The sequence below is a fragment of the Chiloscyllium punctatum genome, chromosome 45, assembly GCF_047496795.1.
Source record: "Chiloscyllium punctatum isolate Juve2018m chromosome 45, sChiPun1.3, whole genome shotgun sequence".
In the NCBI taxonomy this organism is placed as follows: Eukaryota; Metazoa; Chordata; class Chondrichthyes; order Orectolobiformes; family Hemiscylliidae; genus Chiloscyllium; species Chiloscyllium punctatum.
In genome coordinates this window covers 36,330,958-36,354,830 of record NC_092783.1, presented here as the reverse complement: position 1 = coordinate 36,354,830, position 23,873 = coordinate 36,330,958, and the positions used below count along the sequence as shown (strand labels likewise).

Sequence of the window (23,873 nt, the reverse complement as noted above, 5' to 3'; positions counted from 1 at the left end):
AAGGGTTTTTACAAATATGTTAAGGACAAAAGGGTAACTAGGGAGAGAATATGGCCCCTCAAAGATCAGCAAGGCGGCCTTTGTGTAGAGCCACAGAAAATGGGGGAGATACTAAATGAATATTTTGCATCAGTATTTACTGTGGAAAAGGATATGGAAGATATAGACTGTCAGGAGATAGATGGTGACATCTTGCAAAATGTCCAGATTACAGAGGAGGAAGTGCTGGATGTCTTGAAATGGTTAAAAGTGGATAAATCCCCAGGACGTGATCAGGTGTACCTGAGAACTCTGTGGGAAGCTAGAGAAGTGATTGCTGGGCCTCTTGCTGAGATATTTGTATCATCGATAGTCACAAGTGAGGTGCCGGAAAACTGGAGGTTGGCAAACGTGGTGCCACTGTTTAAGATGCGCGGTAAAGACAAGCCAGGGGACCATGGACCAGTGAGCCTGACCTCAGTGTGAGCACGTTGTTGGAGGGAATCCTGAGGGACAGGATGTACATGTATTTGGAAAGGCAAGGACTGATTCGGGATAGTCAACATGGCTTCGTGCATGGGAAATCATGTCTCACAAACTTGATTGAGTTTTTTTGAAGAAGTAACAAAGAAGATTGATGAGGGCAGAGCAGTAGATGTGATCTATATGGACTTCAGTAAGGCATTCGACAAGGTTCCCCATGGGAGACTGATTAGCAAGGTTAGATCTGATGGAATACAGGGAGGACTAGCCATTTGGATACAGAACTGGCTCAAAAGAGAAGACAGAGGGTGGTGGTGGAGGGTTGTTTTTCAGACTGGAGGCCTGTGACCAGTGGAGTGCCACAAGGATCGGTGCTGGGCCCTCTAATGGTAAGGTCCTAGGGAGTGTTGCTGAACAGAGAGACCTTGGACCTTGAAAGTGGAGTCGCAGGTAAATAGGATAGTGAAGAAGGCATTTGGTATGCTTTCCTTTATTGGTTGGAGTATTGAGTACTAGAGTTGGGAGGTCATGTTGCAGCTGTACAGGACATTGGTTCGGCCACTGTTGGAATATTGTGTGCAATTCTGGTCTCCTTCCTATCGGAAAGATGTTGTGAAACTTGAAAGTGTTCAGAAAAGATTTACAAGGATGTTGCCAGGATTGGAGGATCTGAGCTACAGAGAGATGCTGAACAGGCTGGGGCTGTTTTCCCTGGAGCGTCGGAGGCTGAGGGGTGACCTTGTAGAGGTTTACAAAATTATGAGGGGCATGGATAGGATAAATAGACAAAGTATTTTCCCTGGGATCGGGGAGTCCAGAACTAGAGGGCATAGGTAGGATGAGAGGGGAAAGATAAAAAAGAGACCTAAGGCGCAACGTTTTCACACAAAGGGTGGTACGTGTATGGAATGAGCTCCCATAGAATGTGGTGGAGGCTGGTATAATTGCAACATTTAAGAGGCATTTGGATGGGTATATGAATAGGAAAGGTTTGGAGGGATATGGGCCAGGTGTTGGCAGGTGGGACTAGATTGGGTTGGGGTATCTGGTCAGCATGGACAGGTTGGACCGAAGGGTCTGTTTCCATGCTGTACATCTCTATGACTATATGACTCTGTAAGGCTTCAATGTATTCTTTCTGATAGAAATATTATCAGCGTGCTCTTTATCTGAACACAAGTTAAATATTTTACTGCTTAACATGCATAGCTTTGTTTCACTGTCTACAACCAGACTCAGTGTACTCTTGAATCATCCAACCATAGGACCTTCGTCAAATTGCCTCACTGCCTATCAATCAAATGTCCAACTCAAACTGAGGGGACTACAATCCTCCCTCAACAAGAGTTTAAAACCCCCACTGATTGACTAGCTACCCCTTATTTTACTACGCACCTCATATTCAATGCAAACAAAGCCCTCAAATGGTAAAGTGTAACCTACCCCCCCCCCCCATTACTCAGCAAATACAAGACAGACACAAACAGCACACAATGGCATAGACAAATGCATAAAATGTACCATCTACCTACATTGACCATATAAAATAGTAGTGCTCACTGAGATCAGGACAACATCCCCCTTCCTCACTAAAAAAAGATTAAATCTCTGCTGTAGCAGAGCACTTAATATCATCTACCACTAGTCAGATTTAACATTAATGTTCAGATTTATGTGTTCTTGCACGAAAAGTTGTTGAAAGTACAGATTATGTCATGTTGATAAAGTGGCCATCTGGAATCTGATGGAACAAGGCAAGCATGTGTTTATCTCCTTAAATAATCAATCACAATCGAATATTGTGAAATGAATGGCACATGTTCTGAGGAGAGTGAGTAAATTAGAGGGAATGAATTATATGTCAAATCAAGTATAGAAGGAGAAATAGAGATGAATAAAGACTGGCCTAAGAGAAAGAAAATCTCAGAAAGGGAAATAAGTTTCAGATTATTTATATTGTTAAATCTCTAAAAACAATTAAAATAGGAACAAATTAGACCAATTACAAATATGAAGATTGTAAGATTGTTACATTTTTGGACTTTAAGGCAAAGTGTGGAATGAAGGGGCTCAGGAAACCTGCTCTGAATCTAACCTAATAACAAATTTGAGTACCTTGATTGTTAAAGAATAAAGCAGGAAGCTTTACTGAAAAGAAGGTGCACGTTGCACACACTTGTAGACTACAACAGGACAATGTGTCTGGACTATGTGTAGACTGTTTGTCCCTAACTCTCATTGGTATGCTTTAATCAATTAAAAACCATCTATTTAATTCCAAAATAGAATGGAGTTGGGGGTGTAAAGGATATTTAATTATCATTCCTATCTGAATAAAACAAAACACTCATGTTACCATGGAGGCAACTTTGCAGAAATCAGAACAAGTGATCATGTTTCCAATTTTCCCAAGATATCCCAGAACTTTATTGATAGAGTCTGGAAAAGTCTGAGAGAGTGAGAGCCGAGGTAGTTCCACATGTGAAGCAGTGAAATTTCTCTTTATATTGACCACAAGAAAGGCAAGTGAAATCTCACACACTGATTGGAAAGGGTTCAGAAAATATTTACATGGGTGTTTCCAGGGTTGGAGGGTTTGAACTATAGGGAGAGGCTGAAGAGACTAAGCTTTGTTCCCCGCTAGCGTCGGAGGCTGAGGGATGACCTTATAGAGGTTTATAAAATCATGAGGGGCATGGACAGGATAAATAGACAAGGCATTTTGCCTGGGGTGGGAGAGTCCAAAACTAGGGGTGTAGGTTTAAGGTGAGAGGAAAAAGGGATCTAAGGGGCAATTTTTCCTCACAGAGGGTGGATGGAATGAGCTGCCAGAGGAACTGACAGAGGCTGGTACAATTATAATATTTAAAAGGCAGGTGGATGGGTATATGAATAGAAAGGGTTTAGATGGATATGGGCCAAGTGCTGGCAAGTGGGACTAGATTTATTTAGGACATCTGTTTGGCATGGATGAGTTGGACAGGAGGGTCTGTTTCTGTGATGCATATCTCTGTGACTCAATGACTGCAAGTTCATGAGGATTTAATCAAGGCCACAAGAGTTGCCTAGCTCAGTTAGAGGCAGGAATCTTCAAAGTAACTCTCATTGTGAAAGTCTGTTTGAGATTAGGAGTCACTTGGCTTGAAAAGGGAAAAAGTAAACAAGCCATAGAGAGCTGAGAATAGCTATGGACTAGTTTGTGGAGACTTAAGGAATAAAGTATGGTACAAGCCTGATGTGAATTTTGCCTCATTTTTAAAATCAAATGGTAAGAAATATTTCTCAGAGTTAGAGTATGAGTTGCTTCACGATAGCATTTAAACAATGCTTTTTTCAGTTTGAGTAAAATTTTAAATCTTGTGTGATCCTCCCAGTCAGTTACAGTCAGAGTCATACAGCATGGAAACAAATCCTTGGTCTAACCAATCTATACCAGACGTAATCCCAAACTAAACTAGCCCCACATGACTGGTCCTGGCTCATATCCCTCCAAACCTGCCTTGTACATGTTCTTATCCAAATGATTTTAAACATTGCAGGAAGGTCATTCCACAAAGTGAATCACACTAAATAAAAAACTTGCCACCCAACACCACCACCACCCCCCCTCCCCACCACTCCCACCACCACCCCCCCTCCCCACCACTCCCACCACCACCCCCCCTCCCCACCACTCCCACCACCACCCCCCCTCCCCACCACTCCCACCACCACCCCACCCCACCCCACCACTCCCACCACCACCCCCCCTCCCCACCACTCCCACCACCACCCCCCCTCCCCACCACTCCCACCACCACCCCCCCTCCCCACCACTCCCACCACCACCCCCCCTCCCCACCACTCCCACCACCACCCCACCCCACCCCACCACTCCCACCACCACCCCACCCCACCCCACCACTCCCACCACCACCCCCCCTCCCCACCACTCCCACCACCACCCCCCCTCCCCACCACTCCCACCACCACCCCCCCTCCCCACCACTCCCACCACCACCCCACCCCTCCCCACCACTCCCACCACCACCCCACCCCACCCCACCACTCCCACCACCACCCCACCCCACCCCACCACTCCCACCACCACCCCCCCTCCCCACCACTCCCACCACCACCCCACCCCACCACTCCCACCACCACCCCCCCTCCCCACCACTCCCACCACCACCCCCCCTCCCCACCACTCCCACCACCACCCCCCCTCCCCACCACTCCCACCACCACCCCACCCCACCCCACCACTCCCACCACCACCCCCCCTCCCCACCACTCCCACCACCACCCCCCCTCCCCACCACTCCCACCACCACCCCCCCTCCCCACCACTCCCACCACCACCACCCCACCCCACCCCACCACTCCCACCACCACCCCCCCACCCCACCACTCCCACCACCACCACCCCACCCCACCCCCGCCATGTCTTTCTTAAAATCTCTCTCCTCTCTCCTTAAAATATGACCCCTAGTCTTGCAATACCTCAAGCTAGGGAAAATACACCTATCATTAACCCTATCTATATCCCTCATAATTTTATAAACCTCTATAAGGTTACCTCTCAACCTCATACATTCTAATGAAGATTCACATGTTTTTAATATAGAATATGTTTATTACACAAAAGTGAAAGACAGTGATATTGTTGCAGAACACAGTTTAGAAAGACTTTTTTTTGTAAATTCAAATATACTTTTGAGTTATTAGTGTTATGTTCCTAGTTGATGGTGGTATAGAACAAGACAGATCAAGTTAGTAAAACTGAGTGATTAGGCACTGTAACATATTTACATGATGCTGCAGGTGTTCTTTACCAAGAAAGCATGAGTTTATTACTCAAAGAACAAAAAGCAAACCAAGCTATACATATATGTTGCAGTTGGAAAGAACTTAAATGGCTTCAATAAAACCAAAACAACTGTGGATACTGTATATCAGTTCTGAGGAAGGGTCACCAAACCCAAAACATTAGTTTTGATTTCTCTTCACAGATGCTGCTAGATCTGCTGAGCTTTTCTAACAATTTTTGTTTTTGTTTAAAAGGTTTCAACGTGTTTACCAGCACCATCACTCAGAGTCTCAAAGGAAATTAAACTTCTATCTCAACTCTTTAGATTTCTACTTCAAATTGTCTTCTTCCAGGTTCTTTCTCATTTACTGTGAAGATTTTACAGAAAATCAATGTTTTCTGAGTCTGCTGCTATGAATTCTTCAGAAATCTGACAGCCTAACCTTTCTCAGTTCTACCTACTTCCAGATTTCTATCAAACTTGCCCTGGAACCTTCACAAACTCGATACTTCTGCTAGGGCAACCAATTTCCCTGAACTGCCCTGAGCTCCTGCCAGTAGAGAAGCAAACCTTGCTTTTGAACTCAACTCTGGTGTTGTCAGAACTAACTTGCTTCTGAACTGAACTGAAAACAAACCTCATGGTCTTAAAATGATGCATTATCAAAAACTATCATGTTGTTAAGAGGGTCCTTCTGCTTGAGATGAAATGAAATGACAAGACTTAGCTTTCTGTGGCACTGATGCAACAATTTCATTTGTCTTTCAGTGGAGTGGTTGATAAGTGAGGTTCTGTTTTAGAGAAGGTAGTAGACAAACTCAGACAGTGATGTTTAGATATTGCAACTTTGTGTGCATCTGCTCCTTGCCTGATGTTGCCATATACTTACACCTAAATAATGGCAACTTCCATTAGCCATTTCATTGACAGCACAAGATAGCCAATACACAACCTATTGTACGAACGAACAAGAACACCCACATAACTACAAAGTAGCAGGGACACACCCACACCTTTGGTTCCCTACCTAAGTATTGTGCACAACCACTGTTGTGGCAAAAATCTGATGCATTACAGCCACCACATTGAAGCAAAAAACAAAACACCTTACCATCACAGTGAAGAAAAAATTGCTGTGCTTAATAAGCCAAAGTCCCTTGCCACTTCTTTCACCTTTCCCTAAACCTTTTCTTCCTCTGTACTAGCTATCAGTGCTTTAGCAGATTTCAGCATTTAAATCTCTTTGTTTCTCTACAGTTTTCAGTCTTTTTCCATGAAGAAACCATTTTAGCTTGTTTTTCCTCAGATATATAATAGTGATCTTTGCAATACCCCATGTAATCACTAATATATTGAGTTTAACATTTACAATTTGATCGATTTTTTGTTGAGAAAAAAATACTCAGATAAGAAATCAATCGATTTTATGTAATACACATGAATTTATCCAATAAAAAATTATTTTCTAATACTCTTTGTATTATAAAATGGGAATGAAAAGCAGATCTAGTTTATGTACTAAAAAGGGCAACCTGACCTATAATGTGTTTGAAAGTAAACAGAAAACTATGTTACATGAAGTTCATGTTTATGCCTAATTGAAGTTGCACTCAGGAACCACAAATGACTATTTTTGGGCACTGATGCTTTGATGAATATAAACTGTGAACATAAGGTTTCAGTTTACCACTTTCCCACTTGTAAATAATTTAATGGCACTGCAGAGTTTTTAAGAATAGCTCAATTCTGCATTATGTGATTGCAGCAATAGTGATCTACATTAGCTAGTAAGTATGAGTAATGTCATAGAATTTTACAGCATAGAAGTAGACCAATTAGCTCATCATGTTTATATGCTTACTTTTTGAAAAAGTTATCCAAGTACCTTCAGCACCCTGCTCTATGCACATTACTTTTAAAATGTTTACCGTTCATTCTTTCAGGCAGTGCAGCCCAGATCATAACAGCTTGCTCCATGAAAAAAAACCCTTATCTATTTGCTGGCACGTTTGCCAATAATTTTAAATCAGTGTCTTACTGACACAGTTGCCCATGGATATTGTTTCTCCTTCTTTAGTCTGACAAAAGCCTTCACAACTTTGAATACCTGTATTAAATCTCGTTAACCTATACAGCTCTAAGAACAATGATCCCAGCTTTGCTAATCTATCCAAATGACTGATGTTTCTCATACATCAAAGTAAGTATATTTTAGTCCAACTTGATAATCGATGTATAAAATTGACTTATCAAACCAGAACAATCTAATTAAACGAATGTTCAAACCTGCTTTGGTAAACATTTTTATGTGGGTTTCTTTAATTTGTTACAGTTGACCAGTTAATAATATCTACCCTGCAAGTTACCCGAATGTAGACCTGTAAAGAAAACAAAATTCTCAGCAAACTTGATTATATGTTGAATGAAACACACTTAGATTTAAAATATTAGAATAGAAGTGTACAGTTTTGATGAATTTTGTTGTTTTGGCCAACTTTGATATGGCAAAAATATGATGAGGGTCTGATCTTGTTGGAATATGATATCTCGTGGTGTATACCATTAGTAAGACTTTGCCCGGCATCTTCAGCTGAAGGCATTTTTGCACCATAATTTATTGGAAGTGCAAGCTGACAGTGGTGTGGTGAGGGCAACAGAGATGTTTGTGAACAATGGGACAAAAGTTTTTATCAAACATGTGTTTCCATTTTTAATATGGCATGAAGAGCCACATTGTCTGAAGTTGTAAAATGTATTCTTATAGAAATAAGGATTTAACTTTTATTAAAACATCTATAAAAGGATGACGCATGTGTGTTTCGGTGTTGTTTCTCTTGGTTAACTGTTGAAGCAGTTAAGTGTGTTTCACCAACCTCCCCCATGCCCCCAACCTCATCATTTACTGTTATTTCCTGTGCCAATGGCATGTTGACATCGGAAACAGGTTCAGATCAGTTAACTTGAAACCACTATAAAAAAGGGGCACTTTGAGGCTTTCAGCTCTATACTCTGCTAATGCTTCAGCAGGTCTCTACTTCTGCAAACAAGCTGCACAAGTTCAAACCCTTGAGTACACCATTGTCACTTGTGTGGATGAACACAAGAAAACAGCTGAACCCCTTCTTTTGACAACTTATCATTGTTATTTCGAAGTCAGAGCAAATTTGCGTCAACCAGAACCGAAATGTCCACTGAAGCTGGAGTCACCGAACAGGACGGCCATACATTCTCTGAGGATCCTTTCTATTTGGTGTATGAAGATTACGTAGATGACACAGATGGAAGAATTTGTCCTTCTCAGAATTTACATTTCCTAAACATCGCTATCTCAATGCTCTACTACCTGATCTTCATCGTTGGGTCATTGGGAAACATATTTGTCATCTTAGTAATGATCTGCAAAGAGAGGAGGAGGAAGAGACTGGTGGATACCTTTGTGATTAACTTAGCCTTTGCCGACCTAATCTTTGTCTTCACCTTGCCATTCTGGGCAGCATCAGCCAGTAACAATCATCAGTGGAACTTCGGCAGTGTCTTCTGCAAGATCAGCAGCTACATTGTCGCTGTCAACAGGTACTCCAGCATCTTTTTCCTCACCTGTATGAGCATTGACCGATATCTAGCCATTGTGAAACTACGGGACTTCAAGCACATCAGAACCCAGAAATACGCCGTGACCATCAGTGTCATGATCTGGCTCTCTTCTCTGCTTCTGGCCATACCTTCTGCCTACTTTCGAAAACCTGACCAGCTGAACGTGACCCAGTGCAGAGAGGACACGGATTCCCCCTTCCTCCAAGTGTTCAATCTGACTGCTGTCAGCCTGACCTTTGTCCTGCCTGTTATCATTATCCTGTTCTGCTACTGCTCCATCCTAGCCAGGCTGCGGAATCATTACGGCCACAGCATGAAAGCCATCCAGAGGCGGGAAAACTCCCTAAAAATCGTCTTCGCCATCGTGTCGGCTTTTGTGTTGTCCTGGTTGCCCTTTAACGTGTTCAAAACGATCGCTCTGTATTTGCAATTCCGCAGCGCCAACCTCTCCTGTTGGACAGTAGTGAGCCGAGGTTTGGCTATTGCTTCATGTATTGCTTTCGTTAATAGCTGCGTGAACCCGATCATTTATGCGTTTTTAGACCGGAATTTCAGGCGGAGAACTGGCTGGCTGACTTCTTATGTTTTTGCCGGTCTGGGCAAAAGAAACAGCAGCTTCGGGTCTGGGTCAACACCTTCCGAAAGCAGCACCGTCGTAAGAATACAAAGTCTTCTGTCGTACCAGTGAATGCTATCTACACATAGAGAAATCTGGTAACAAAGGTGCCAGACAGGCTGGTTTTGCTGATTAAATCTGTTTACAGCTAAAATGTGAAAGGATCTTCTTCAAAAATAGACTTTTGCAAGCTTCTCAATACGAATGTATTTGAAAATTGGGGGAGGTTGAGCACAAGTCTGATCGACACAAAGAGCAAACCTGTTGCTTTGAAAATTTAACTTGTGTTTGTACCTTAACCGAGTGTCTGATGTCTAGATTAGTTTGCTCTGTAGTCATTGAAAGAACAACGCATATCAGGTAACCAATATATTTGGATCGCTTTTAATGTTTTGTATCGAACTAAATAAACCTTGAATCAAACTTATTTTTTTCTCGGTTCTTGTTCTCTGCTCTCATTGCAAATTTGAAACTGAAAGTTTTAAAAAGTAAACGAAACAGATTGCTTCTCAGAGGAAACCATTAAGAAACACGGAGCAATTCAGCTACAAACGTGTATTTTAGATTAGATTCCCGGCAGTATGGAAACAGGCCCTTCGGCCCAACCAGTCCACACCGACCCTCCGAAGAGTAGCCCACCCAGAACCATTTCCCTCTGACTAATGCACCTAATACTGTGGGCAATTTAGCCTGGCCAATTCACCTGAACTGCACACCTTTGGACTGTGGGAGGAGACCCACGCAGACACCAGCCACAGGGAGAATTTGTAAACTCCACACATGCAGTCACCCGAGGTTGGAATCCACCTTGGTGCTGTGAGGTAGTAGTGCTAACCACTTAGCCACCATGCCGCCCATGAATCACTATGTGGCCAACGGCCACAAACGTGTATTTAACAATATACTCATTGAAACATGTTCCCTTATCAAAATATTCAAGTGCAAACTCAGTGTAAGGATTTATGTCAATGCCCAGTTCAGTATTTTTAATACTGAAGTTCAAACACAGTATGGTATGCTGGAAAGGTAGTTTTGGTCAAAGTAAGTTAACAATGCTAAGAAATAATCAGGGTAATGAAAAACATTTACACTCATTTTCTAAAGGAAGCAATGATTAGCCAAAAATGTTAATACTTTTGTGGAGCATGCAAGTAAATTTGGAGATTTACAAATAATGCCGGACCTTAGATAACTGTTAAATTGACAAATACTACTAAATACTTCATTCATGCTGATTTTCCCATTTGTCACGCCTAACCACATTTTTATATTTAAAATTTCTGATCATTAAGTTGGCAATACTGGGGTCTGAAGTTTCATCATTGCTAATATTTAATCCAAGGAACAATGGGAGACATTTCTGGAGTAACACCACATTTATCCTGTTTAGACTTACTTCTGAAAAATAACTTTCTTGGTGAAACAGTGCTGCTTTCTCCAGTTTTTTTTCTTGTTTGCCATTTTTGTAGTGTAAGACTGCCAAGATTTGTAGCCATTCATGCGAATTTTATTGAGCTTTGCGATTTGTGCAAACATCTTACACAGACCCATTAGTGATTATCATTTATTTTAAAAAGATCAATACTGCCAGCAACCACAGATATATTTTTACCTTGTACACATGCACACAAATATCTTCAACAAGGATGATCATAAGTTCATAAGTTCATCAAATGTAGGAGCAGAATTAGGCCATTCTGCCCATCGAGTCTGCTCAGCCATTCCATCATGGCTGATATCCTCCTCATTCCCATTTTCTTACCTTCTCCTCATAACCCTTCAACCCATTACCAATTAAAAATCTAACTAATCATGAACTGATCGCAAAATATTTGAGCTTGTTCAGGATGAGACAAAACCCAGCAAATTAAAAGCAGAATCATGTGTAATTGGAGCAATACTTCACAGGTGGATTTTAATCTAGATAAATGTAAAATCATTAATAAGGCAGCAATGAACCAATCAAGCAGTATGCATGAGAAGGAACAGTAGTACAGTTTGCTAGTCAGGAAAGGGATGGGGGAATGTTAAAAATCAATTATAAACAAGTGCTAAGCTGCTCTTTAAAAAGACACGTGGAGTATGAAACTGTGTTCTCACAGGACTAAAATGAAAATACTTACATTATTGTATGAAGCATATATCAGAAAATATCTGAAAGCCTGTATCCAGTTTTGGTCACACTGCCATTTCAAGCCAATTCTGGCCTTTAGAATTATAAAGAAGATATAAAAATAATTTAAGTTATCTAAAATCAATCCCAGAAACAATGTGTGGACAACCTAATTGAGGTTTTACCACTTCCTGAATTCCAACTTTCCACAAGTAAAAGATTTATGTGTTGTGTCACTTATGGCCCTCACTTAATTTTCTCTGGCAGCTTCCTGTTTAACCAGATTTGCTCACAATATCCACAATGCATAAGTTTTACTTTAACCTACTCCCAACCTAATATATTAGTAAATGATATCTTGAACCTTATTTAGTTCACAATCTCTCGAAATGCCTTTACTTTGTACACGTGATATGCACCTTCATTGAATTTTGTGAGTTATATATTGTCACATATATCTAGAAAGGTAGTGAAAGATGTTTTGTCACCACAAGCCAGTGATAGATTGAGTTACAAAAGAAAAATAAATTATGTCAATAGAGTTAATCTTCTGTACAAGGGGCCTTCAAACACAGCTCCAGGGCATCTGCAAGGTGTCCTGGGCCTCAAGGATTCCCTGCTCTGGGTACAGCAACAATAACACTGCCAAGAGTCCATGCTTCAGGTAGACTGCAACCATGCGTTCCCTGTTCCGGGTACCACTACTACTGCAGCCAACGCCCCATGACATCAGAAAATGAAGAAAAGAGAAAAGGAAAAAAAAGATGAAATAGGAGAGAGAGAGAGAGAGAGTGAGAAAGAGAGAGAGAGAGAGAGAGATGGAGAGCTGGCCTGGAGCAGATGGACTCAGCAACCTGAATACTGGATTAGTGGTGCTGGAAGAGCACAGCAGTTCAGGCAGCATCCAACGAGCAGCGAAATCAACGTTTCAGGCAAAAGCCCTTCATCAGGAATAAAGGCAGTGAGTCTGAAGCATGGAGAGATAAGCTAGAGGAGGGTGGGGGTGGGGAGAGAGTAGCATAGAGTACAATGGGTGAGTGGGGGAGGAGATGAAGGTGATAGGTCAAGGAGGAGAGGGTGGAGTGGATAGGTGGAAAAGAAGATAGGCAGGTCGGACAAGTCAAGGAGGCAGTAACTGAGCTGGAAGTTTGAAACTAGGATGAGGTGGGGGAAGGGGAAATGAGGAAGCTGTTGAAGTCCACATTGATGCCCTGGGGTTGAAGTGTTCCGAGGCGGAAGATGAGGCGTTCTTCCTCCAGGCGTCTGGTGGTGAGGGAGCGGCGGTGAAGGAGGCCCAGGACCTCCATGTCCTCGGCAGAGTGGGAGAGGGAGTTGAAATGTTGGGCCATGGGGCGGTTTGGTTGATTGGTACGGGTGTCTTGGAGATGTTCCCTAAAGCGCTCTGCTAGCGCCTCCTAGCAGAGCGCTTTAGGGAACATCTCCGAGACACCCGTACCAATCAACCAAACCACCCCGTGGCCCAACATTTCAACTCCCCCTCCCACTCTGCCGAGGACATGGAGGTCCTGGGCCTCCTTCACCGCCGCTCCCTCACCACCAGACGCCTGGAGGAAGAACGCCTCATCTTCCGCCTCGGAACACTTCAACCCCAGGGCATCAATGTGGACTTCAACAGCTTCCTCATTTCCCCTTCCCCCACCTCATCCTAGTTTCAAACTTCCAGCTCAGTTACTGCCTCCTTGACTTGTCCGACCTGCCTATCTTCTTTTCCACCTATCCACTCCACCCTCTCCTCCTTGACCTATCACCTTCATCTCCTCCCCCACTCACCCATTGTACTCTATGCTACTCTCTCCCCACCCCCACCCTCCTCTAGCTTATCTCTCCATGCTTCAGACTCACTGCCTTTATTCCTGATGAAGGGCTTTTGCCTGAAACGTTGATTTCGCTGCTCATTGGATGCTGCCTGAACTGCTGTGCTCTTCCAGCACCACTAATCCAGTATTTGATTTTCAGCATCTGCAGTCATTGTTTTTACCTCAGCAACCTGAACACTACCTACCATATGCCATTGCTGCCATCTTGAAGTTTGTATTTAATATATTTTCTTATAAATTTACTTCTGTGGCTGAGCACGCCATTTGATGCACTTCAGCTCACAAAACACTCCACGAGTTCAAAAGAAATATTTTTAAAAAATCTAATTCTTGAGTGTTAACCATGATTGCAAAGGTAAACGTCTATCTCTGAAAACAATGATGGACCAGTCTTCTGTGTTCAGAACTAAGAATAGAATATAGATTGCAGTTGCATTAAGTCCACAAAATCTTTGCTCAGAAGAGCGCACCTTTGTCTATGTGAAGGTATGAGGTGATAATTATCCTCTTAATTAAATATTTATTGCTACTTAATTATATTGGGGCATCAACTGGGGATTCACCTCTGCTTATAATTTTGTTAAAACATCACACAATATCAGGTTATAATCAAACAGGCTTACTTGGAAGTACAAGCTTTCAGAGCGCTGCTACTTCATCAAGTAGCTAGTAAAATAGGATCACAGGACACAGAATTTATAGCAAAAGATCATACAACTGATGCAATATATTGAACAAACCTAGATTGCTGTTAAGTCGTTCATCTTTTAGAATGGGTTGCACTTTAGAATGAATCAAAATGTACAACCTGCAACTATCAACTCCTCTTACTCCCAGGACTGCAGAATGCATTACAAAATGGCTACTGATCTCGCTGACATCTGTAATTACTGACACGCACATACCCCTAAATCACTTCCCGTACATATCTGGCTTCTTTACATCACCTGGTCCTTATTTCTCAACTGCCAACTTCCCTAAATTTACAATGTTGTTGCAAGAGGATATGGTTCAGGCTGACCATGAAAGGCAAATTATACCAAATGGGTCAATCTTACATTTAAACACCTCATGTGCTCTGAAGAGTGGGTCTGGAGCTCATGTTGAGGCATTTGCTTTGGCAGCACTGATGGCAGAAATTTAGGAGGAGAAAGTGAAGACTGCAGGTGCTGGAGATCAGAGTGGAGAGAGTGGTGCTGGAAAAGCACAGCAGGTCAGGCAGCATCTGAGGAGCAAGAGAGTCAATATTTCAGGCATGAGTCCTTCAACCTGATGAAGGGCTCTTGCCCAAAATGTCGATTCTCCTACTCCTCAGATGCTACCTGACCTGCTGTGCTTTTCCAGCACCACACTCTTGGTAGTAATTTACTGTTTGATCTACACTGCAGTCTGAAATTCTTGGGAAACCAAACACAAAAATGTCTTTTTTTTCATTTTAATGGAATAATATTCTTAGTTGCAGCTGCCTTTTGTTACAGATCTAGCATGACAGCAAGGAAGCAGAGTACAAAGGAGATAGCGATATGAGGGAAGAACTGAAAATGAATGACAACCTTGTGAAATCTGATGATGAGGATGATGAAGAAAATGAAGAGGTGAAATCTGACATACACCTATCTTTTATTTTTTTGCAGAGACCTCTAGCTCAGTGCTCTACCTTCTCCAACAAACCCCCATTCCACCCACAGATCACATGCTTCTTTACACCTGTGCATCAGCTCAGCTACTTTCAGTGAGGGAAATTCAATATTTTTAGTGAAAACATGTTACCATCTCATCTATAAATTGCAAGAGAACGAGGAGTAGGAAATTGATAAGAAAATACTAGACTGCAGGTTGGCATAACAACAGATATGAATGTTCCAAAAAAAGTACAGAACAGCCTCAACAATGGGCACAGCCGACGTAAGCAAACTGGACACCAGAGCAGAAGGTATAGTTTTCTTTAAACAGAAAGCATGATGTAACACTACACAGGGGCTGACGGGATGGTCCATTGGATCTCCCTGATCATTGTGAAACAAAATGATGCAGAAGTGTTATGGCATAGGAGGGCCATTCAGTGCCTGTAACAGCTATCCAAAGAGCATTACGAATGTCTTGCTTTTATTTTATACCCTTGTTCTATTCAGGCTTAGCCCTCCAAATGCCTCTAGTGAACCTACTTCCACTACACTTCCAGACTGTGTATCCAGACCTGAACCATTTATTGTGTGAAAAAGGTACTTCTCGCATTACATTTGCTTCATTTGAAAATTACTTTGAATCTGAGACGTCTTGTTCTCAATCCCTTTGTTAGTATGCCCCATCTACTTTATCTATGCTTCTTATGATTGCATAAACATCTATTAGATCTCCCCTAAACCTCCTTCTCTCCAAAAACAGTCTCAACCTCTCCAACCTATTCTCACAACTGAACATTCTCAATCCTAGAACTACTTCTAAATCTCTTCTGCATTCTCTACAATGGATTCTTATCCTTCTTATGATATGGCACCCAGAATATACTCCAGTCGAGACGTAGCAAGTACCTTGTACAAATTCAACGTAACTTCCCTGCTCTTATACTCAGATACTAGATTTCCATCCAGTGTGGGCAGATGAGCCCAGAAAATGTGCTGTTAGTAATGTTGGCATCCATTGCTTTATGATGATTAAGATCTACAAACTCTGGCACGAGTGGTACTGGAAGGCATCAGTAGATAGTTACATCTTTCTGGTAACTGACTGCTTCATTTTCATACATCAGGAAATGATATGTAATGAAACTAATGTTCTATGTTTTAAACCAAGTAGTAAGTAATTAAAAACTTTCTATTGGCATATTTGGTAATTGCTGTGAACACAATTAGTTCCAAAGCTTGTCATGTGAACATTGGGGTTCTGATGAATTTACTCATATGAAATTTCAGCCTATAATTTTTCTTCAAAATACCTACTGCAACATTTCCTTTTATTTTCTGCGTTATTCATATTTCCAATTATATTTTTGTAAGATAAATTATGGAAATTGGTTTATGCAGATGAACTGCCACAGAAAATTGGCAGAAGCAGTTCATAGAGCAATTGAGATGTACAGGAAACTAACCCTTCGGTCTAACTTGTCCATGCCGACCAGATATCCCAACCCAATCTAATCCCACCTGCCAGCACTCAGCCCATATCCCTCCAAAATTCTTCCTATTCATATACCCTTTTAAATGTTGCAATTGTACCAGCCTCCACCACTTCCTTGGCAGCTCATTCCATACACACACCTTCCCTCTGCGTGAAAAAGTTGCCCCTTAGGTCTCTTTTATATCTTTCCCCTCTCACCCTAAACCTATACTGTCTAGTTCTGGACTCCACCACCCCAAGAGAGAGACTTTGTCTATTTATCATATTCATGCCCCTCATGATTTTATAAGCTGCTATAACGTTACCCCTCAACCTCCGAAGCTCCAGGGAAAACAGCCCCAGCCTATTCAACCTCCCCTTTTAGTTCTAATCCTTTGTCTGTTCTTCCCTAGATTCTAAACCTCTTCCAGTTTACTGTTTGACGCCAGTTGAGATAGCTGTAGCTTTGGTTTTGTATTTGATTCTGAGATAAGCTTCTAATCACATATCCCTACTATCACGAAGTCCATTTTCTTCCACCTGAATAGCAATGAAGTGTATCTGCCCTTTTCTCAGTTCAGCTGCAGTTGACACCACCGCACACTCCTGCCCAGTCTTTTATTTTTCACCTTTCCTAAATTTAAACTCATTCAAAATCTCTGTCTGTATTTAACTCGTGACATGCCTTCTTCAGCTAGTTCCCTTGTGTTTGTTGATCCACATTAGCACCCAGTCTGATAACAGCTTCATTTTAAAGTCTCAGCCCCAAATTAAAATTCCACCATAGCCTTGCCCCTGCATACCTCTGTAGCTTCTGCCATTCCTGATGAATGTTCCTTATGCCCGTAACATTGACTCTCCTGCTCCTCGGTTGCCACCTGACCTGCTGTGCTTTTCCAGCACCACAATTTTCAACTCAGCTTCTGCCAATCCAACAATCCTCCTAGGTCTTTGTGTTCCTTTAACTCTAATGTGCACAAGACAGTATTCAATCATTCTACAATTGGCTTTATTCAGATTCCTTGGGTGAAATTTTGTTTCTGAGACTAATTAATAAAAGCAAGACATTCTTTTTCCCAGAAACATCTAGTTTTAGGGCATAATTCATATTCTTCTGCACCCATCAGATATGCGTGTTGGGACAAAATGTCAAATTTTATGTGTCAGCAGACAGGGCACCTGCCCCTGCTCAGATTTTCCAGGATTCAACATCCAGGTGCCTTATTTAACATTTCACTCTCTGCAACCCAACAATATTACTTAACCTCTGCTCATCATCTCAACCACCCCTGGAAAAGTCAGAGATCAAGCATAAAAGTGGCACTGTACCTTAATGACATCTCTATAGAGTCTCTCCTGAAGGTTCTCTAAGAGAGAAGGGTGACAATAGGAGGTCATCCCTGACAAAGGCAAACTGAACAAAGGTGGCTGTGGAGATCAATGCCTCCTGGGAAGTGCAAGGAAACCTATAACAAGTGCCATTAAGAAATTAAAAAATCTACTGTGCTCCACAAGGTATGGACCACGATATAATCAACACTCATATCCTCAGAGTGTGGGTTAGCATTATAAAGATTGTGATTTCAGAGGACAGTTACCCTCAAGATTGGTTGTTAGGCAACTTCACCTAATGCTTCAAGTGCAATCAATGTCTGCCACATCATTGCAGATACTGATGGAGCATTACATACAGCACAGTGCTTCTGCCTCTTACTTATCTGCAAGGGTTAACAGTTAAACCATAAAAGAAGCCTCAACACTCAGCAACTCATGGACCATCAGCTCATTGATCTTTCATCACAACCAGGAGAATGTAAACACCTGATAGCTTTGCAACAAAGGCTTACATGGGACCAGGAGTTGGCCACAACATTTGGCTTTTGGATGAGCATCTCATAGCATCTCAGACACACTACTTAAACAATGCTTTATTAGTTTTCATCAATTGTGGTTTTGCAATGACACTGAAGTACCTTTCATTCAGAACCCTTTAACACACACCTTCTCCAGGTCCACATTCTTTATACTCAAACGAGAAGGACACGAGTTTGATCCATCTCTATTTCTTCACCGACGCTGGTTCAAAGTCCTGGAATTCCCTCCTTAAGGACATTGTAGGTCTACCTACAGCAGGTGGATTCACTGGCTCAAGAAGACAGTTCACCATCACTTTCTCAAGGGCAACTAGGGAAGAGGAAGAAATATTGGCCAGCCAGCGATGCCCAAGTCCCAGAAGGGAATAAAAAGAATTACAGTTGTAGGGATTCATATCTCTATCTTTGTCTATCAATGCATGCAGTGCTCATGTATCCACAATAATGTCTTTCACTATTTCTCTACCTTTGCAGGAGAGGAATTACACAATTAGAGAAACCATGCTCAGAGGTAATGCCTGACATACTGCTCCTGACCTCCTTTGTGAGGCAGGTCACTGAGCTGGCCTGACAGCAAGGAGAAGTGCCTTTGCTGAAAGAGAGGTTTGCATATCTACTGCCATGAAGTGAAGATGATTCCAAACTGCTGTGAACAGCAACACATGAAGCATCAGTTTTGAGCAAGGATGGCAACATATTGTTATGTTTTTATCAATGCAGCCTCTAAATTGCACTCTCAGATCAAAACAAAAAGCCCCAGCATTGCTACCAACCTCTTGAACCACATCTATTAGGAACAACACTGGAAGATATAACATCAAGGATTTCATATACATTCATCACCAGTGCAGGGACATTCTCCTTAGTAAGTTAACAATCTAGTGTAGGCTTGGAGTCACATTCTGTGAGCAGAGCACTGACATAGTCACACAGCTAGAGAAGATAAAAACCCATCCGAGCTCTCTGGCACTCGAAAGACTGTTGGAGCACATGCCCCCTTCTAAAGTCAGTCCAGATGATGAATCCCTGGATTTGGCCATTAATGACCTTACAGAGATGCAGACATAAGCAAAGCAGAGGGACCAAACACCATGCATAAACTGACTGGACTGAAGGACAGAGAAGTCTGTCACATTCTTTGTAAGTCATAGCTGTGGGATGTGAGTACATGGCTGTCTCCAATGAATGCGAGAGCCAGGTCCAGATTTTTGGCCAAACCAAAGGAACCTTAACTTAAGCCATAGAAATATTTATTCACAGTCTAGGTGAAAGGGCCCAAAGGGACCTTGAGCTCCCTCCAGGTGCCCCATTCTCCTCAAGAGTTAAGAGCGGATGGGGAGGAGGAGCAACAGCCAGACAAACAGGGATTGTCAACTCAGGTGCCCAGCCACACCAGCTCCCCTGTGCCAGGGACCCAAATGCTTCCATCAGCTCAGGCTGAGGAGGTTGTACCTGCATCTGTGCTAACAAGACAGTACTGTGATGAATTTGAAGTTTTGTTTCTGTGCATTTGGCTACATATGGTCCAAGGGCTATAAGTTGAATATTACTATGCTATAAATCATAATAACAGTATTAAGAACTTCAAAAATAATGCAGAAGTCTGTATCTGTGCAGCAGTTGTTAGTACAATATCTGCTTCCCTTTGTAGCTTTCCTAGCTATCAAAGTAAACCATAGCTAATTATCTCAACTGCTTTGGCAATGTTTGCTGGAAGGAATTAAATTTACTTGTCCATGGTGCAACATCAGCAAGAATCGTTTGAAATACTGTTATTTCTAAAATAAATAACTTGCATTGACATAATGCCATTCACATCCACAATCCTTCAGCATAGATAAATGCAGCAACCAATTCATGCAGACCCAGGTTCCAAAAACAGCAAGAGATTACATGCCATACTATCATTGTAAAAGAGGCAGTGAAATTTGCGGAATACAAGACAGAAAACAATTTATGCTCTTAGTCTACTTTGCATTCTCAGCCACAGAATAAGGTGTTAACGATAATGTTGGAAGTCTGAAAATAAAAACAAGAACAATGATGGAAATACCCAACAGTTCTGCAGCAGCTGTGGAGAAAGAGTTAACATATTGACTCAGATATTACAGAACAAGATCTTTTACTGACAAATCAGTAGCAGGTATATATTGTGCAAATAAGATTTATCTGATCATTAAACTGCATAAAATGTTGAACTATTGAAATGATTATAGGAAACTGAAGTATTTTGGACAAAAAAAAACTTGATTCATCCTATAAGTTCAGAAGGTCACTGTGGTGTGCGTGTAGCTTTGGAAAACCACCAAAACTAAAATGACTAATCTTCACCTTGAGGCAATGTGAATCAAGGTCTGAGATTTGAAAGAAACAAACAGTCTACAATGATTGTTACATAAAATATTTTAAAATAACTTTGCAAAAAAAAAATGGGTGAAGGAGATGGGAAAATCATCTTGACCACATAATGCAAAGAATCAATTAATTGAAAGACAGGTCTTGGTTCTTTGTCTACTGCTGCTTCAACCTTAGCAGTTTTTTTTGTCAGTGGGTAGTTTGCCTTCCACTCTCAAGGGCAGGGCAACAATGCAGGTTTGAACCTCAACTAGAACAGGATTCAAGCTCACACTATTGGCATTTATGCTCGCCTCACAATAACAGGCCAACCATCTGAGCTAACCAGCCACGTGAGGAATATTGAACTTCAATGCAATTGTCAGAAATGATAAAATAATTGTTAAATAAAACAATTTTGAAGGTAGGCACTAAAATCATTTTCAGCTGCCAGAGATGTTAGATATGCAAATTCACCCACCTCCACAATTCGGATTTCAGAAACTCTCCAATGAGTCGAACCTCGTGTACTAAGGTTAGTGATATCTGCTGTGACTTTTCTATGAATAAAGTCATTCAAATCTTTCTAATCACAATTAGTACTATTAAGAAAAATAGTGGGGAAATTGGTATGTAACAACAGCGTGAAAACAGCATGCGGTAAACTGGCAATTGATCTTCTTCCTGCCTGAACCTATTTCCGTTGAAGTAGCCTAGTTTCCAAAGTTTAAAATTTAAAATCCTGACAGTAAACCAAATCAATGTAAATAAATAGTAGTGCAAAGGCTACCATTTCACTGACTTGCTTCATGTTGTTGGACTTACTTCACCCAAGAAAATGCATAATCCCTTAATTCTATGAGAAATAGATTCCCTTCAATGCAAACAAATTGGAAGGTCTTCAGTGAGGAGAGATCTGCCACATCTCGTCACATCAGAAATTAAGCTTTTGGGCAGAATGCCAATAAGTGACATTCCTGACCTGCTGCAATCAAGGCCCTAAATTGTCAATTAATGAATTGTTGGGGTGAGGGAAGGAGGGATTCCCTGGATCTGCACTTGTTTTAGTATATGCAGGGACTCAGGCTAGGGAAGGGCATGTCTTTGACACCCATATGCTACCTTGCTTCTGACACCCTTGCCACCCTCTCCCAATGTCACCCAAACCCCACCAAACAACAACACTAACCTGTCTTGACAAGCTATGTCAGTGAATGTTGAACTAGATGTCTGGTCAAAGTTGTCTTTGCAACAGCCATGGCCTCAGCCACGATGCTGATTGGCCAGCAGCTCCAGGTTGGCAAGTCTTCCTCATCCAGATTCATAATTTTCACAGAAAACTTGCCAGCAACCAACTAGCTGTCTGATTGACCTTAGTCTGACCAGAGTGGGCTGTGTGTTTCTCCCAGTAACCCTTCCTGCGTTCAGAACAAGTCTGAGAGCAGGAAGATCTTTGCCATTGAAACTGCACGTCTCAGAAAAATACATCCACCAATAGATCATATTCTACTACTGGAGATGTTTCACTGTTGTCTTTTGCTTACATAATCCAGCTTTTTGAGAAATATTGTGAATATTTGATAGTACAGCCCTTAAACATTGCTAAAAGGAGATTAGAATTTGAAGCTTTTTCATCTTGCACTCATCAGAACTAGGACACAAAAAAAAGATTTATAAAAAGAGACACCATTTTACACAAGATAAGAAGAGGGTGCTGATTGGGTGGACCATCATTGGCATACAGATAAGCAACAACAGTTAACTGCTCATCTTAATTCTCTGACCAGGAAGGTAGATTCTGATTGGTCAGGGCTTGTGTAAAAGTTGCAGTCGAGTTTAGCTGTCTCCATGTCCTTCATGCATCATACAGTTGGCACACCCAAAGAACTTAAATTGTTTTCTGGCATAACTCTTAGCACTGTGGATTATTTAATAAATTATTTCTAATAGCAGAATCACATCTAATGGTGGATGTACTTTTATGACGCTTGCAAACATTGGCAGGTAGAGCATAGTGGCATTCTGTCCACTGTGAATACTCAAGGGGATGTTTTGTTTGATATAGTCTTCCAATCATTGGAATAGAAGATCTATATACCTGGCATCATACCATCACTGGTCAGCAGTGTACTGAGTGCTGGTGTGTGCAGATGCAAAACATGGATCTTACAAAGGAGGAGAGGAACAAGGTAGCTTTGAAATGTAGGTTTGAAGGAGAATGGAAATGCCTTGGACAGAAATAAAATCAAATGGATGAAATGTTGTGGAGGGTGAAATTTGTTGAATATAGTTAGGAAAGGGAAAAAAACTGGGTAGGACACATGTTCAGAGAAGACACATTTGTAAAAGATATTAGGAAGAATCAAGGTTAAAAGAAGTTAGCTTAAGACTTGACAGATGTTCTTGGCAACAATTAATTCCATTTTGTTTAAATTATGGGTTCAAGGATTGCCAATAAAAGACAGAACTGCAAATGTGTAATGTGTAACTACTTCACAGTTGCATTCACAAGCTTTTTTCATACTCTGAAATGTCATTGCAGTACAAATGCTTATGGTCTGAGAAATATATACTCGTATTATTTCTGTTGGTGAAAATCCAGGACTGTAACTGTCATTCAGATCAAAATCATCCCTGCAAATTTTGATGTATCACACAGAGTTCTTCATATATGTACGAATTACAAAGTAAGTCTATTTCAGTCAGTTACTGCAAGGAACAAGAAAAGCTGTAACACAGGAGTAATGACTGTGTAGAAAATATTCCCACATGGTTGTTGAACTCTTCTCCCTTAAGGATGAAAATTCTCTTAAATATTTATTTGATAACAAACTTTTGCTTTTTGGTTTCTGCTCTGATATTCTGTGTTAATCAAACTACCTGTATTGCAAAGATCAAGGAAGCTTCAATTTAAATCCTATCAATTATGACTTTGTGGGCGGCAATCAATTTGTGGGTGGCACGGTGGCACAGTGGTTAGCACTGCTGCCTCACAGTGCCAGAGACCTGGGTTCAATTCCTGCCTCAGGCAACTGACTGTGTGGAGTTTGCACATTCTCCCCGTGTCTGCGTGGGTTTCCTCCGGGTGCTCCGGTTTCCTCCCACAGTCCAAAAATGTGCAGGTCAGGTGAATTGGCCATGCTAAATTTCCTGTAG

General features: G+C 41.6%; 1 protein-coding gene and 1 long non-coding RNA gene across 6 annotated transcripts in view; one reads left to right on the top strand and one right to left on the bottom strand.

Moving 5' to 3' along the window:
* Positions 1-9,869, top strand: part of gpr25 (G protein-coupled receptor 25) — an 87,685-nt gene extending 77,816 nt beyond the window's left edge. For all 5 annotated transcript variants that reach the window (XM_072563551.1, XM_072563552.1, XM_072563554.1 and 2 more), the window contains one exon: positions 8,280-9,869. In XM_072563551.1, the coding sequence (XP_072419652.1) occupies positions 8,437-9,534 (1,098 nt within the window). In that variant the 5' untranslated portion in view covers positions 8,280-8,436 and the 3' untranslated portion in view covers positions 9,535-9,869. The remainder of the gene's footprint in view (positions 1-8,279) is intronic.
* Positions 1-23,873, bottom strand: part of LOC140467293 (uncharacterized) — an 84,224-nt gene that overhangs the window by 45,916 nt on the left and 14,435 nt on the right. The window lies entirely within an intron of this gene.